The 16531-nt window shown below is 40.3% G+C and overlaps 2 protein-coding genes across 2 annotated transcripts; one reads left to right on the top strand and one right to left on the bottom strand.

Annotated features, from left to right (window-relative positions):
- Positions 1-883: 883 nt before the first annotated feature.
- On the bottom strand, positions 884-5389 carry LOC124139087 (60S ribosome subunit biogenesis protein NIP7 homolog). The gene is made up of 5 exons (XM_046506098.2): positions 5245-5389; positions 4112-4198; positions 3097-3235; positions 2040-2180; positions 884-1053 (listed from the first exon to the last, which is right to left on the bottom strand). The coding sequence occupies exons 1-5, from the start codon at positions 5298-5300 to the stop codon at positions 934-936; spliced, it is 543 nt and encodes a 180-aa protein (XP_046362054.1). The 5' UTR covers positions 5301-5389; the 3' UTR covers positions 884-933.
- A 190-nt stretch (positions 5390-5579) lies between these two features.
- On the top strand, positions 5580-14688 carry LOC124139137. The gene is made up of 5 exons (XM_048394183.1): positions 5580-6119; positions 7647-8186; positions 9717-9763; positions 10361-10507; positions 12403-14688. The coding sequence occupies exons 1-5, from the start codon at positions 5690-5692 to the stop codon at positions 12484-12486; spliced, it is 1248 nt and encodes a 415-aa protein (XP_048250140.1). The 5' UTR covers positions 5580-5689; the 3' UTR covers positions 12487-14688.
- Positions 14689-16531: the final 1843 nt, after the last annotated feature.

Here is a 16531-nt window from a genome sequence, read left to right as displayed (position 1 = left end):
GAGCATCGACCCGAGCAATTGGGATCAATGACATGCATCAACCAAGTCAGCAAGCCTGACCACCAGATCCCATTATTCTTTCTTATGAGGTGAGGTGAGATGAAATTTGGTTTAACGTTGCATCCAACATTATTGCGACGTACATGCACGTGTGTGTGGCTGCTTGTACTAGTCCGGACTGATGCCCACTAAGATACCATGCCGCAGTTTAACATGAATACCCCACTCAGACACAGTATACGGACTCCGGGCCGACCAGTCCTTGTTTTAGCCCCTTAATGCCGAGCGCCAGACAGGGTAACAACAAGTTCCATCTTTTAACGTCCTTTGGAATGACGCGAACAGGGATGCAAAGCTCAACCTTCCGCTTTCCGGGACGGACGCTCTACCACAAGACCACGGAGGCGGTCGTTGCCTCTTATGACAAGCATGAGTTGCTGAAGACTATTTCTGTTCTACATTCAGAGCTTCATGGGGGGTTGGATATTCAGCAGCACATGTGTCTTAGGGCAATATCATGTGCAGAAGCCTCAGGTCTGCCATTAACAAGGGAGGGCAGTTGAACAGATCTCAGGCTTTCGGCAATTGATAATGCCCTGAAAAATTGTGTAACCTTTATCAAAGCTAAAATGCAGAGATATTGTCCTTGGCATAATATTCCTGAACCAACCCAATCGAACATTTGTTGTTATTCACATGAAGAACACAACAGAAGTCAGTGTGTCACTGGCTTAAAAACACATCATCAACAATGGATTACATCACAAGTTGCATGATCAAGTGTTGAAATAAAACAACTGTTTACCCATTCATGTGAACACACCTAATAATTTATAATGATTTCAAAAGGGCCAAAAACATAAGACACAACATAAAGCCTTCATTATGTACAGAATTGGTGTTTATTTACAATGCCATGAAATCCTACAAGAACTACAATAAAGCCTCCTCATTTCGTATGTACTCTCCCACATCTGCTTGGTGGAAGGCCACGATGGTCATCGGATCACAATGACGACAGTCCTGTGTCGACTTTGCTGCCACACCAAACCCCTGCAACAGAACAGACCAAGTGTCAAACTCTTTTCCCGAAGTTTTAATGACCGTTGTGGGTCACTGGCTCATGACAACTGGTATTTCCTTGCTTGTTTCTTAATGCTGCATTCATCAATAGTCCCCTGCCCTGTAATAAACAAGTCAATCCATCCACGACATTGGGGTATCATGACAATCTCATTAAAATCAGACCTTATTTCTCGCTACCGCTAAACAAAGATCTGAAGACATCCCATTAGGGGTCACGTCAGAAAGACCTTTCATATGACCAATCAGTGCGTCGCTTACCGGATTATGAAAGTGACAGTCGGAATGTGATTTCTAATCATGCAATCTCGAAAACTTTAATATGGGGTATTCCGAACAATAGTTATGGGTTTAACGACTGAATCCTTACAATCTAGACCATCTATTAGCCATTCCAGAATGTTTTTTTGTTCAGGTTTCAAATTTATAATCGAGAATTTGTCAAAATATGTTTCGAAGCGTAGTCCCCAATTTGAAATTTGTGCCGTAAAGCACGAGAAAGCTGCCTTCTGATTGGTCATTCCATTGGTCGGTCAAAGTTCGCGCAAGGTAGGTCTGACGTGACCCGTAATTGGATGTCCTTAGATCTTTGTTTAGCGGTAGCGAGAACTAAGATCTGATTTTAATGAGATTGGGTATGATGACACACAATCAACTTAGTCCTTGAGTCTGAGAGAGAATGTAGTTGAAGTCTGCAATATTCCAGCCAGTAATATTAACCAGAGAATTGAGTCAGGACAAGGAAAAACCAACAGAAAATATCAGCAATAATCTATGTCATCAGGTCTTAATAAGACACAATCGGCACTGATTTAATCAAATTGCAAATTAGCTGTGCCACATGCAAACCCGACAAAATGAAAAAGCATGTTTCATTATTGTCGTTCACAGTTGATGAACTTTACTTTTTCAGCAACTGGAATAACCACTTGTCATCTTCTAAACCTGGGTCTTACCAAGGGGAGATCACTCATGCTGTACACGACCAAGCCCTGGTACTGTGATGTGTTCTCTGTTATCCTCCCGAGTCCGGACTTCATCACATGGTGGCCATACAGAAACTGCTGCTCAGCACTCGGCTTCAGCCACACCTTGAACTGAAACACCACATACTTGAATGAGAGTAACCAGAGATGGGACCACTGTACATACACAACACAACACAAACAACCCCAGCATTGAAAATAGTGAACACTTGTCAAAAGCAATACCCCACCAGATAATTTGAGTTGTCCTTTGAGGATTGAGCAAGGGAAATGTATCATAATTTGTTTATGTATTGCCTGCCATTATTTGAAAAAGTGTTCAGAAAAATGGGTGTTTCTCTGCCAAGGTGAGTGAGTGAGTTGGGTTTAACTCACCTTTTAACAGTATTTCAATTATTTCACGGTGTGTGAGGTTAATGTGGGAGGAAAGCCTGTAGTGATGCAGGTCTTCGGGGTTTACCACATGGGTAATTGGGTATGGTGCTGACAAACCAAGAAACAAAATCGGGGTGAACCAGGATTCGAACCCACAATCATCGGTTTCTGGCTTGTCCAAGGGATACAACTCTGCACAGCGAATTGTGGCGCCTTAGACGACTGGGCCACCCATGCCCCCTCTGCCTAGGTGAAACAGTAAATGGTGACACCCGGAGAACTATAAACTTTACAACCTACAAGAACTTTCCATCAATATTTTACTATGAGAAAAGCCATAACTAGTATGGCACTGACAAACACTGAGACATTATCATGGCAAACCAGAATTTGAATCAACAGTCATAGGTTTCAGATGTGCCCAAGGGATGTAACTCTGCACAGCACATTGGCGTGCCCCAGACAACCGTGATACCTTGCCCCCATCATGTCCAATTCTTCACCTTAGAAATGATGGTAATAGATTTAATATGGTGCTAAGTAATCTATAGTTAGTCTTCTACCATACCCTAAAGACAACATTAGCACATGTCACTATATACAGTCTAATACTGTCAGCAGAATGTGTGGTCTATTGTGAACAAACCCTTACCTTAGCATATGGCGCTATATAATCTAATGCTGTTATGTGTAATCTGAAACTTCCAGACTTGGTGAACTTTCCAAAACAGGTTCCCATGGAGATGAGATTCTCCCTTGACACACATCCTGCTTTCTTCATCAACTCTTCCCTGTTGAAATATGTAGAATTAGTATATAACCTGAGGTATCAGTGCTGCTAGAAATGTACCAATTGCTTTACCTTTGTCACAATCAGCAATCATTATTGACCACAATTTCACAACATGAACAAGCTTGGACCACGAGCACAATGAATGGCAGACTCTTGACATCACATTCATAATCATTGGCAATTAAATATGTCACAACTTACAAAATGTATTTTATTAGAGTAAAAATATCATTAATACTTATCCTGACTCAAACACATGAGTGAGAGAGTGGCGATAAATGGAAAATGGACATCAAGTCTTTAAAAGGCATTTTAGAAGTGATACACATAAGGAAGAGAATTTATGGATGTCAACTTCTTTATTATGAGGAACACGACGTTTCGGAGTATATACTTACTCCTTTATCAGAGGAATAAATTATATGGGGCAGAGAATATATACATGTTCCTTAAGAACAACAAAAGTAATAAGTTAAGAAAGGAGGAAACTTAACAAGGGAAGACAACAGATAACTGGCGCTGATAGGTGATTAGAAATGGACATTTAACATGGTGGGTTTGTTGGTTGGTTTGTTGTTTAACGCCGCACTCAGCAATATTCCAGCTATATGACGGCGGTCTGTAAATAATCGAGTCTGGACCAGACAATCAAGTGATTAATGTCATGAGCATCGATCCATGCAATTGGGATCGATGACATGCATCAACCAAGTCAGCGAGCCTGACCACCCGATCCCGTTAGTCGGCTTTTACGACAAGAATAGTCACCTTTTTGGGCAAGCATGGGTTGCTGAAGACCTATTCTACCCCGGAATCTTCACGGGTCTAACATGGTGGGGAAAAAGAGGGAATTGCAGTATATTAGTCTTATTACCTGACATAGAAAACACGGTCTCTGTGCAGTCGAAAGCAATATGCTCCATCTGGTCGATCAAGCAGCAGCCTTATATTCTCACCAATACTGTAAGAATGAAAGATGAATATTGTGATTTACAGACTACTTGTGTCAGAATGCAAAGATGAATATTGTGATTTACAGACTACTTGTGTCAGAATGCAAAGATTTATATTGTGATTTACAGACTACTTGTGTCAGAATGCAAAGATGATCAAGTTTATATCATTTTCCATCCGGCGACATTTCAATTGGCGAGGGGGCCAAGTGGAAGAAGTCTTGGATAGCAAGGGGTAATCCCCTTGTTGAATCCTCACATTCAAGTGGATCACTGGATGATGCTTACTTTAACATTTCACCTTGCAAATTCAGCTGCGTGTGTAAATGTGTATGTACAATTATGTAGTTGTCGAGTTCGACGTCTGATGCATGGAGCCGTTTTCAGTTCGCGCCATATCGGATCATTCCTCGCCACTCGGTATCTTGTATATTATAGAATGGGACGAGTGTGCCAAATGGCATCGAGATCATTTGTAAGTGTCGATAGACTAAAGTCACGAGACACCATGCCTAACCGTAACCTTCGTAAGGGTCCTTCACCTATTTGACCCTTTTCATTCAGTTCCGATAACTTTGTAGGCATGACAAGGTAAATTTGTACTTTGTTTCACAGTGTGGACGTAGCTCAGTCGGTTAGCTGTTGGGCTAACAATCCGAAGGTCGCGAGTTCGCGTCCGACGGAATCTCACAAAAACTGGTTGCTTGTCTTTGAGACATGTGACCTACGGCAGAGACCGCCCTCGCGAGAAGTTGTGGTACTGTATTCTAAAGGTGCTCCGTTTTATCATATGTTTATAGGGGTATTTTCAGTGGACATTGTTTAATTCGGTGAGTTGGCCTCGTTTCATCATTTTCCATTTATATAGTATACTGACACTGGTGTGACCATATATCTTATATCTACTATGTTTTACGTTTTAAGTAGCCGTGAATTTGCAGACGATCGGGGAATTGTAACTGGCAAACTAAGGATATCCCCAAGCGTTATTATATACTCAGTTTTTAATAAAGTATTATGACGTTAAATGTCTATACCACAATAAAATACGTACTATTTGGACAATTTCTGAAAGAAAGTCTTGGTTTCTTCGTCAGTCAGAGGTCTCATCTCTCTTGTTTAGATAGGAAGTTCGTTCCACGTGTTGATGTTTATGAATTTGCGCATGCGTCAAATATATTCGAAAATTAGACATATATCTGAAACGGAAAATAAGATCGATATCAAAATGACGTGCAGGTTTATAAAAACGGTGTTATATATTGGCTTACTACTTCATATTGATAGTGATAATCAAATACGGAAGGTCACCATATCTATTCAACATAAGTCAATAGCAAATAAAATCATTTTCCGTTCCATAAAAATAGCAAACATTCCATGTACGCATGCGCAATTTTTATACTTCCGTTGCCATGGGATTGTATACATGATGGCGGCAAAAGTAGCCGAATCCTACTGTCAAAGATGCTACTATCTGTCATTGTGGCATTAAGAATATGGCCACTGAATCTGTCTTGCCAAAGACAACTTCTGAATTCTTATATGCAAATGGAAAGAGCAACATTTGGTTGGTGGAGAAATCGTCAACTTCACTGATAGAGTTGAAGCTCCATTCACAGAGTCAAGATATTTTGTCCTTGTCGTCGGACACACCTTCTCACGGGGCACCTAGTCAACACAAAAACGACGCAGGCGATTCAGCAAGTCTATTTCCAGCAATATTTGACATAAAGAAATCTAGCAAGAGCAAGGGAAGCTCGTTTGGTCTGCTGTCAGATGGATTTTACAACGACAAAGATGAGTGTTTAGCAAATGTTCGACCGGGTAGTGCAGTGTCGAATGAGATGTCATCCAGTTTTAAGTCTCAGAAAGAATCAGAGGAAGGCAGACACAGTGGCAAAGATCTTACATCAAAATCACATAAATGTAAGTTTCATGATAGGAGATGCAAGTTTGTGAAACGCGATAGTAGATGCAAATCTGAAGTGTGATGTAGCTTATATCATATATGTTGCATCACAGTCTGCTGGGATGACTATTTTTGGCCTACTTTTAGAATACAGTGTCACAATACCCTATGACATAATTTGAAGTATTTTGTTGCCAGTCACACAGATTAAACATCGAGTGTGCACTATAAGCTCCTCTCAGTGATCTATCATCTCCTACATGCATTATCATTGAATAAGCCCAGAGATATTGGGAATTTTGAATATTTGTTTACTAAATATAGCCAGTGGCTGTACATTTTATAATAATAAATTTTTTTGAAAGCACTTTTATTATCAATATATTTTTTATTTCGTTTTTTTTCTCGTAATTCAAGAGGCTAAAATGATTATAAATGGGAACTAATATACATATATTATTTTTGGGACTCATTAATTTCATTATTATGCACAGGAATGCAGTTTATCAGGTATATTATATTGGCGCTGAACACATCCAAATGTCGCCGGTGTTTGGGTTGGTTACCCCAAACTCTATCCTTGCCTTTGGATCCCTATTACGATCTATCAACCCTAGCTTTATGATCGTTAGGGTTAGTTACCCCTTTTGTTGCTATTATATATTCTATTAGCAGCTCCTAATATTCTTCACACAAAACGTCGAGAAATCAGGATGAAGTGGTTTAGTGTCAAATGTTTTGGCTACTGGAAACTGTCCTGGAACATTCACACCAGCCATTTTCACCCGCTACATTTTTTCAGTACTGATTCAAAAGCGGACTCATCCTTATGTTAGTCTCTGCCCATGCTTATGCCTCCCTTATTCCTTACTAGTACCCACATTATCCTTACCTGCTTACAGTCTTCCCTACCACACTTTTGTCACAAAAATGACCTGATGAATGATTAAATACCTTGATATTCATGCGTATCCGCGAGTTTGACATCAGACGCCCTGAGTCGATTTCAGTTCACGTCATATCGGCTCATTCCTCACCACTCGGTATCTTGTAGTACAATTATGATGTATTGGCAGGCTATCAAAAACTAGAAATTTCCCTTGTCTTAAATATTGATGTACTGGTAATGATGTGATGTTTTGTCCAATACAATATTTAATATTTAATGATCAGGTCCTGATGATATGCAGATCTTGCTGAATCAGTTGTAGATTAAAGTATTTTTGATTTAATTTACGAAAGGTCAGAATGAGATCTTGATATTACTTTCGAAACGACACTTTAGTGGCGAATAGGTCCAGCGTAGTGATGGGTATTGGCGAATACAATACATTTCCGCACACCTCTTGTCCAGGGTATTTATCATAATAGAATGGAGAAATGATACGTTGGATGGCAGTTCTACCACTGTCCTGCAAAGTATGAAATACATGTATGCCAAAGTAACAGAAAGATTGTATCACACTTATTATTTATATTTAATAATGCCACTCAAACACCAAGGAGCTTTGAAGGATGATGATGTCCACTTACTCTGATTTCAGCTGTGAAGAAGAAAACAGGAAAATCAAGAAAGAAATCACAAGCCTCCCCAGTGCTAAAAAAGTCTCAAACCACCCTTCATCTTTCGCAGTCACCCAAGTTAACTGATGGTGCTTCAAAAATCCGGTTTCGAATCTCTGCTCAGGAAACAGCCGATCTCAATGTCCTCTCAGCACAGTGTAGGGCAGTTAAAATGCATGAACACACTGAATCCAAAATGAAACTTTCATTTGTACATAATTCATTTCATTCAAAGGAACTGGGTAATTTAACTAAACCATCACTCATTACCAAAACATACACAGTGTCTAAATCTATGAATCAAATGCCAAGATCTCAGAATTTTAAGGGAGACAACAGAACCAAATCTTGCTCAAGTACATCTCCTTCACCGATACAGCTAACCCGCAGGTCGCTAGCTCAAGCCGAGAATGTGTACCTACAACGTGTGACTAAAGTTTACCTGTCAGAGAAACATTCAGGTGTGATAAAAGATGAGGGTCTTGAAATGCCTTGTGCCCCACCTGCCACGCCCACTCCAGGTGAGACCAATGTTTGAGACCCGTGAAGTTCCGGGGTAAATAGGTCTTCAGCATGTTCAGCAACCCATGCTGGCCGTAAAAGGTGACTATGCTTGTCGTAAAAGGCGGCTAACGGGATCGGGTGGTCAGGCTCGCTGACTTGGTTGATGCATGTCATCGATCCCAAATGCGTGGATTGATGCTCATGATATCAATCACTGGATTGTCTGGTCCAGACTCGATTATTTACAGACCGCCGTCATATAGCTGGAATATTGCTGAGTGCGGCATTAAACAACAAACCAACCAATGTTTGATAGTCTTTCTCATTCTTTATTAGTAGTGTTGGAGCACTATTGATCATATGATTGGTCTGTCTGATTATTGATTACATGATCGATACTGAAATACCAACATATGGACTAGAATAATGTTAAATAGCATATTTCCCTTGCAAATTCATGGTACAATTAATAGATAATGACAAGTTAATTAACAGATGAAGGCATCTATCTGTGATCACAGTGAACATATCCAACAATCTGTCCAGCGTGTCACCTTTTCAAAGGCTAATGCTATCTAGCACTTCAGTAATAGCCAGTGTAGCCAGGTTTGAGATATCGCTGGAAAGATCTGGAGTGAGTGTGAGTGAGTAAGTTTGGTTTTACGGCACTTTTAACAGTATTCCAGTTATATCATGGTGTGTCAACTTTATGTGGGAGGAAAGCCCGAAGTGATGTTGGGGTTAATGTTTAAATTTATGACCAATAACCAGCGTCAACAGATCAATGACTTCATCCGACCTGTACCATGTTCACCTGAGCTCCAGTTCTTTCTGGGGACACGGGTGGCTCAGACGTCTAAGGCGCCGCGATTTGCTGTGCAGAGTTGCATCCCTTGGGCATGCAAGAAACCTATGGTTGTGGGTTCGAATCCCAGTTCGCCCCGATTATGTTTCTAGGCTTGTCAGCACCATACCCGTGCTCGCGGGTTTCACCGAAGGGGTAAACGTCTAAGACCTGCATCACTTCGGGCTTTCCTCCCACATTAAGCTGACATGCCGTGATATAACTGGAATACTGTTAAAAGCGGCGTTAAACCCAACTCAATCACTCAATCACTCTTTTAATGAAGGCTAAAACTATGTAGACAATTAAATGTATCACAAAAAGTATATGCCAAAAATGGATTGCATCACTGTGTGTGAATTAGTCCTGCAAGAAATTATCTGTATCATGACAGCGTGAATATAATAAAGTCTGGACAAGACAAACCAGCTCTTGATATTATGAGCAATGTCCATTGTTAACTTCTGTCTATGACCTGAGGGGCGGTCGGGTAGCCTAGTGGTTAAAGCGTTTGCTCGTCATGCCGAAGACCCAGGTTCAATTCCCAACATGGGTACAATGTGTGAAGCCCATTTCTGGTGTCCCCTGCCGTGATATTGCTGGAATATTGCTAAAAGCGGCCTAAAACAATACTCACCCACTCGCTCACTCTATGACCTGAAATATTGCACTTTTCACTTACATTTTCTCTTTCTGTTACCAGAACAGCTGAGACGCTACGAGTACGTCCCAAGTTTAACTGATATCAGAGTAAGTAAGGCTTAAAAAATAAAAGAATTGGTTCTCAGGCAATAAAAATATTGTGGGTGGGCGGTTTCTTTTTAGGGGAAGGTTTGTTCAAACTTGTATGTAACCAAATAAACAGTTGTGTAACCAAATTAAGAATTGAGTACAATCAACCTGAGAAAGGGCCTCCCAACATAAATATATTCCTTGATGAGTACAATATTGGAATACAGTATTTGACTACCATTGGACTTTGAATATTTAAGGATTTTTCTTCTTTTTAAAATGGAAATAAAAACAAAATGTTCAGCAAACTATATGATGATGCGGGCGGTGTCAGAGAACCAAGACTATTATTTTTTTAAGCCAAATGTGTAATTTTACTTGGGCTTCTTTCAGTTAGTGCAGCAGGCAATCAATGCACAGTCTACAGTCTCACCAGGCATATTTTTCATAAATAATCTCGTCAACCACAGTGCATTGATGCTTTGTTTTGGTAAGCCCTAGATATTGATCCATTTTTGAAATCCATAACATGTCTTTGCTGGTACAAAAAACAGACAGTGCGTTTTTCGATCTGTGTAAGACCTGCAGTGATGAGTTATTTCCTGAATGTTGCAGTCCCAGCGTGCTGTACGACAGAAGCTGCAGGTGATGGAGAAAAAGGAACATCAGAAAGAAGAAAAGAAGAGGGAAGAACAGGCCAAGATAGACAAGATGATGCAGAAAGATAAGGAGAGTGAACTGCGACGTCGACAGAGGCAGGAGGTATCACAACGTGTCTTCATATGTTTTGTTTGTTGCTTTAAGCATTTTGTATCAACATCAACTATGTTGGTGTCCTGCTCTCAGCATCTTCCCGAGGCAAGAGTGAACCGACTTTAAAAGTCCAGTTTCCACCCTTGCCGAACTAGGCTGGAATAACTGCGCTCGATCGTAGCGCCACCAGTGGCTATTACTAGTTATGTTCCTTCTAAGCCTCTCCTATGGACCAATCAGATTCCACCTCTCGTATCACTTGCGTTTGCTTCACACAAAATGGTGGCGCCCAGTCAGGACGATCTGATCAATGATCAAGAGCTATATTGTGATAAAACGGGTCTTACATCGCGAAATGCATCAAATCACGTGAGCACCTTGATTAAAAACGTGAAAAGGTTTGGAAAATATCTGCTGACGAGTTGGTGGTGCACATGCTTTGCAAATCCTGCAATCAACCGAAATCTGCACGGCAGTTTACGAACCGTATTTCGATTTCGTTGAGCTATTTTGATAAGACTATGCATAGACTCGTTAGTCCAGCCAAAATGTAACTCCATAATACCAATCAGTTTGGTAAGGGTGGAAACTGGACTTTTATAGTCAGTTAACTCTCTTGCCTCGGGAAGATGTGTTCTCTGAGGCTGGTGAACCCTGTGGGATTCTGGGGTAGAACTGATGGCTGGTAACCTGTGCTTGTAAAGAATGTCTTGGCTGATTGCATGTCATTGTACCCCCCCCCTCCCCCCTCGATGATTTGGGTCATGATTTCAGTCACTTGTTTTCCTGGTCTGATCATTTCCAATTATGTGTCTTTGCCTTTCACTTCCTGGTTCGGCTTATCTGCGGGTCATATAATTTTCTTTCATATTTCAATGGTCAAGTTAATACCTCGGCTTCTCTACGGGCTCGGGCTGGGACGGGTAACTCGTGTACTTGTGTTGGGTGGGTCCTGAGTAGGACCCACAGGACTGCCCAGACACTTGGTTAGTCACGTGACATATTGTTTAAATACGATAACAATAAAAGCTTATGTTTGCACTTCTTTCTGGCTGTGAACGCATTGTTTTTGACTTTTATACGTTTGACTTCAGTTGACTTCAGTGTATGCATGATCTGATCGTTTTATACGTGTATGGAATGTACCCAACTCTTGAGACCTACAGTGGGTATCTGGGTCGGGTCGGGTCGGGTAATAGTGGGGTCGAGTACCCAGGTCATAAATTTGAACCCGTCCCAGCCCTATTACTTACGATTGCATACAACAACATGACACAGTTTGGAATTTCCACTGGGATCCACTGAATGACATGCTGATGTTGGAAGGTGAGGTGAGGTGAAATGGGATGTAACGTCGCGTCCAAGATTAGTTTACTTATATAGCGACTTGTAGTGATAGTGATTTGTAAATTATCAAACTTAAACACATTCATCATAAAGAAGACAGGTTCTTTGACACACAATTTCACGTCTTCAATTTTTCATTGTACTGGTTATTTTCATTCTATCATGACTTAAAGTACCCTTGACCCAAAGCTTTGTTTTGAGTGACTTGTCAAATGAAATTACTTTGTTCTTTCATGATTAAACAAATGTCAGTGTCACCTGACCTTGACCTACATTTCTATTTATTGAAGATACATTAGCCACTGAATATTATTGATTTGTTGGAACATTGATTTTAAGCAATAAATTGAAAACTGGTTCCTAACTAGGAATGCTCGGTTATATGATAGACCCCCATATACAGATGGGGTGGTCTTATGGTGCTCACAATATCAACCACAGGTTTGTCTGGTCGGGACTCAATGATTCACAGCCTGGCGTGATACAGCTGAAATATTGCTTTGTGCAGCATTAATCAACAAAAACTGTAATACATTTTTTCTCTCTCACTTTTTCAGATTTATGCCTTGAACAAGATCATGACAGAGTTGGAGCACAAACGTTTTGTGGAGTTCTGTCTGGCAAGGGGGTTTAACTCCTGATGGGAGTTTACAGCTTTGAGTATACAGCTGGTTGTTACAGCTTTTACAGTATTTACCATTGACAGGAAGGTATAGGCAAGCTACAAATGTTTTGTCCAGCTTTGCTATGAACACCGTTTATGTTGTTTTCCCCATGACGTTTTTCATTTAGTTCAATGTTGAGGGCAGTTATGATTGAGGGATTTTTGAACTTATGAAACACCTTTAGGATTTGTGTTAAGGATGTAGGCATATTGGTCATGATAATGTTCAAGTTGTTACAGACAAATTCCAGTCGTTTTCCTGAAGTTGGTTATCTCAAGGTATGTCCAAACAGTGTTCAAAATTAAGCATGAGTCAAGAGATCATTGTCATAAGTCGTTAATTTTTTGTTTGGTGGTGTCGCTGGCTTTAAACGATATGCATAGGGGATCCAGAGATATGGGTCCCCCTCCTTTTGAAAACCAAATGTTGTATGTTGAAGGCAGGAACATTATTTGAGAGAGGATTTTGACATTTTGGAACCCTACCTTTTGAAAATGCTGGATCCGATCTTGATATTGGAGCAAGACTCAAGGACCCCAAGAATCCACTTAATGATCAACACTGCCAAAGATATCTAAAAGCTCTGGTAAAATCTTACTCTTATCGTATCTTCCACTAGGAGATGTTGAGATTCTGAAATACTGAGATACTGATTGTGTACCGAGATACATGAATACAGTGATAATGACAATATTGAGATCAAGACATGAATGAGGTATTATCATTATGAGACCTTATGCATTGCTCTTTTAGAAGTTGAATCTTTTTTTGAATGTTTTTCGTTCATTGTATCATGTTATTTACATTTTTAATACATTTTATATCCGAATATCAGAACTAAGTAAGACAGAATACAATTTTTACACTACGCTTCATAGTCATATATTTTAGAAATGTTTTACTCAAGTCTGTTCACATTCTTAATCATGTTCTAATTGATAACTGAAAATATTTTCTGTTACAATATGTATTATACACTGGAGATAATGTTACAATCTGTGATATATTTTTAAGATCTTTATATGTGCAGTTTCTTTCAAACACTGCTGTTACTTCACAGTATTATGGTAATCTGATACTGAGTTTAGTTTTACTGTGTTCTGCGGGTATTATATGTAGATCCCTCCTACCAGATGTTACGGTAGAGTGTAGGCTATGAGGTGGTTTAATGAGGGTGTTTTCAAAACAAGCATGGAAATATTTGGGAGTGATAATGTTCTAGTTGATGGCCACTTTCCTGGTTTGATTGTGTCCTGCTGGGTCTGGCTGTCCTCCACGTAATACTTGACTCAAAATACCCACCGAGCTCTGTGAGATGGAAGAATCTCCAACAGCCTGGTGTATTGCAGGGATATCATGATTCGCCGATTTAGCCTTCCGACATATGGATAAATGTTTTTGTTCTGTATAAGTTAACCAAACACACAATTTCCAATACCGTATTCGATGTAATAAGTGCCCAGCTCAGATAAATGAAATGTAAATGTTATTGACTTGAATTGACATTTAACAGGTAACATAAAACCTGCCGCCGACTGCAAATATTTTCCGCTATTTATTAAATATACCAACATTGTTAACTGAATCTCTGTGTATATATTTCAAGGAACACTGGTGTGAGGGAAGTGTTTAGACAGGTTAATGTTGCAGGTAGCGTGTTCGCTTGATGTGAACTTGGTCTGGGTTTAGTTCCTGTTGTCTATATATATATTCCTCAGGGAACCCTTGCTGTGATATGGTTGCAAAGTAACCACAGATCCATCTCACTCCATTACAGGGTAGAGTCCGTTTGTACACAGATCTACATGCCAGGAACCAGGTTCACAAACTGATCTTAGTGCTACGACTATCGTAACGGCTATACTTAACCTTATAAGTTGTAGCAGGATCACAAGGGGTACATGGGGTTTGATGCATCCCGTGTTATGTTGTATACCACGAATCTAACGAAGGACACATAAACCTAACGAGGGAAGCATCAAATCCCATGTACCCCGAGTCATCCTGAGGCAATGAATTTATCTTACCGACATTAAAAGAATTTAAGCAAATTTAAAATAGATAGAAAACAGCTGTTCGATTGAGCTGAGGTTCACTTGTGATATGTCACATGACTTGCACCCATGCTTGCCGTAAAAGGCGACTATCGGGATCGGGTGGTCAGGCTCGCTGACTTGGTTGATGCATGTCATCGATCCCAATTGCGTGGATCGATGCTCATGATATTAATCACTGGATTGTCTGGGCCAGACTTGATTATTTAAAGACCGCCATCATTTAGCTGGAATATTGCTGAGTGCAGCATTAAACAACAAACCCCCCCAAAATCACATGACTTGCATTGACTCGGAAAAAGCGTGCAGATTTTTGCTTCAAAGCGGGGTATAAGGGATTTATTCTGCTGCTCAGAAATCCACGTGCAGCCTGTCTGGTTCGTGGTGGGATGTAAGTGATTTATTTATTTATTCTCCTGCTTGGGGGAATGGGTTGCCCAGTCGTCGCGATTCTCTGTGCAGAGTTGCGACCCTTGGGCATGACAGAAACCTATGATTGTGGGTTTAAATCTCGGTTCGCCCCGATTATGTTTCTAGGTTTGTCAGCACCAAACCCGTGCTCGTGGGTTTCCCGAAGTGTAAACATCTGAGACCTGCATCACTTCGGGCTTTCCTCCCACATAAAGCTGACACGCTGACCACGTTGAACCCAACTCTTTCACTCACTCACAATCCGATCTAATCATTCTGACATAGAGGTATGACTCAGCCAGTTGTAGCACTACAATCATTCTGTGCAACGTGGCCGTAGGGCCTACTGTCTACTGGCCATTGTAAGTCTGTGTATAGGGTCTACTGGTAATCCTATGTTGAACCATACTGGGGCCCACCCATTCCGAAAAGCGATCTTAGCGCTAAGACAATTAAAACGCCTATTCTTTAACACTGACTTACGACTGTCGTAACACTGGATCGTCATAGCGCTAAGATAGCTCTGAGGAACAGGGCCCACTTGCACAAAGCGATCTTAGCGCTAAGATGATCGTAACTCGATACTTTAACACAGGCATACAATAGTCTCAGCGCTAAGATGATAGTAACTCCATACTTTAACACAGGAATACAATAGTCTTAGCACAAAGATTGCTTTGTGCACGTGGGCCCAGGACTTGGGGCTGTAATCTTGGGTAAAACTACACTAATAATTGATTATTTGTTTATTAGATCACGAGGAGGTGGTGATTGTTTGTTTTTTTAAAATTATGTATCAAATAATCACAAAGATCCTGCAAACATTTCGTGTATTTTCTGGAATATGTGTTTTGTATTTAATACTTGTTGACGCAGGCTGTATAACAATGCAGTACCCATGATACATGAGGCTTGAAATAGTCAGCCATGTTTTATTTACAAGAACCTCTCTCAGGATAATTTTTACTCTGAGAGTTCATTTTGTATAACTGCATTATAACTGGTAATTGGTAACAAAGGGAATACTAAAATGATAACAAGAAAGTGGTGATTCTGAAGAACCAATAATCAATTTGTTGTTTGTTTGTTAGTGGGTAAAGCTTGTTGACACTGGATTGATGAGTATGAGGTTGCATGTATGACTTGTATACTGTAACAGATTGTTATTGTTGTTTGTATCCATCATGTTCGTTGTTTCACTCCTTATATCTGAAGACCACTGAAGGCCTATATGATAACCAGGGCACAGTTCCACAAAGCTATCTTTGCGCTAAGGTGGTCATAAGTCCCATTTACTCCCATAAATTTAACAAAGACTTACGAAGGTCATAGCACTAAGGTGATCGTAACTCCCACGAATGTAACATAGACTTACGAAAGTCATAGCGCTAAAGTGATCGTAACTCCCATGAATTTAACAATGACTTACGAAAGTCATTGCGCTAAGGTCGCATTGTGCAACTGTAATATTCATGTCCATATTTTTCAGCGATCTCCCACTATTGACAATTGACCACATCTTATTTTATAAATATAAAGTATGTTAATGGCATGTT

This window comes from Haliotis rufescens, unplaced genomic scaffold, assembly GCF_023055435.1.
Source record: "Haliotis rufescens isolate VD_foot unplaced genomic scaffold, xgHalRufe1.0.p SCAF_13, whole genome shotgun sequence".
Classification (NCBI taxonomy): domain Eukaryota; kingdom Metazoa; phylum Mollusca; class Gastropoda; order Lepetellida; family Haliotidae; genus Haliotis; species Haliotis rufescens.
The sequence above is the reverse complement of the archived record's forward strand: the minus strand, read 5'-3'. Positions and strand labels throughout refer to the sequence as shown.

Excerpts from the sequence above, each read along its gene's own strand:
- LOC124139137 (XM_048394183.1), top strand. The coding sequence starts at position 5,690 with ATGGCCACTGAATCTGTCTTGCCAAAGACAACTTCTGAATTCTTATAT. Across the intron at positions 9,764-10,360 it reads CAAGTTTAACTGATATCAGA|TCCCAGCGTGCTGTACGACA; the intron begins GTAAGTAAGGCT and ends TGAATGTTGCAG. Across the intron at positions 10,508-12,402 it reads GACGTCGACAGAGGCAGGAG|ATTTATGCCTTGAACAAGAT; the intron begins GTATCACAACGT and ends TCACTTTTTCAG.
- LOC124139087 (XM_046506098.2), bottom strand. The coding sequence starts at position 5,300 with ATGAGACCTCTGACTGACGAAGAAACCAAGACTTTCTTTCAGAAATTG. Across the intron at positions 2,181-3,096 it reads ATATAGCGCCATATGCTAAG|TTCAAGGTGTGGCTGAAGCC; the intron begins GTAAGGGTTTGT and ends GTGGTGTTTCAG. Across the intron at positions 1,054-2,039 it reads GCATGAGTGATCTCCCCTTG|GGGTTTGGTGTGGCAGCAAA; the intron begins GTAAGACCCAGG and ends GTTCTGTTGCAG.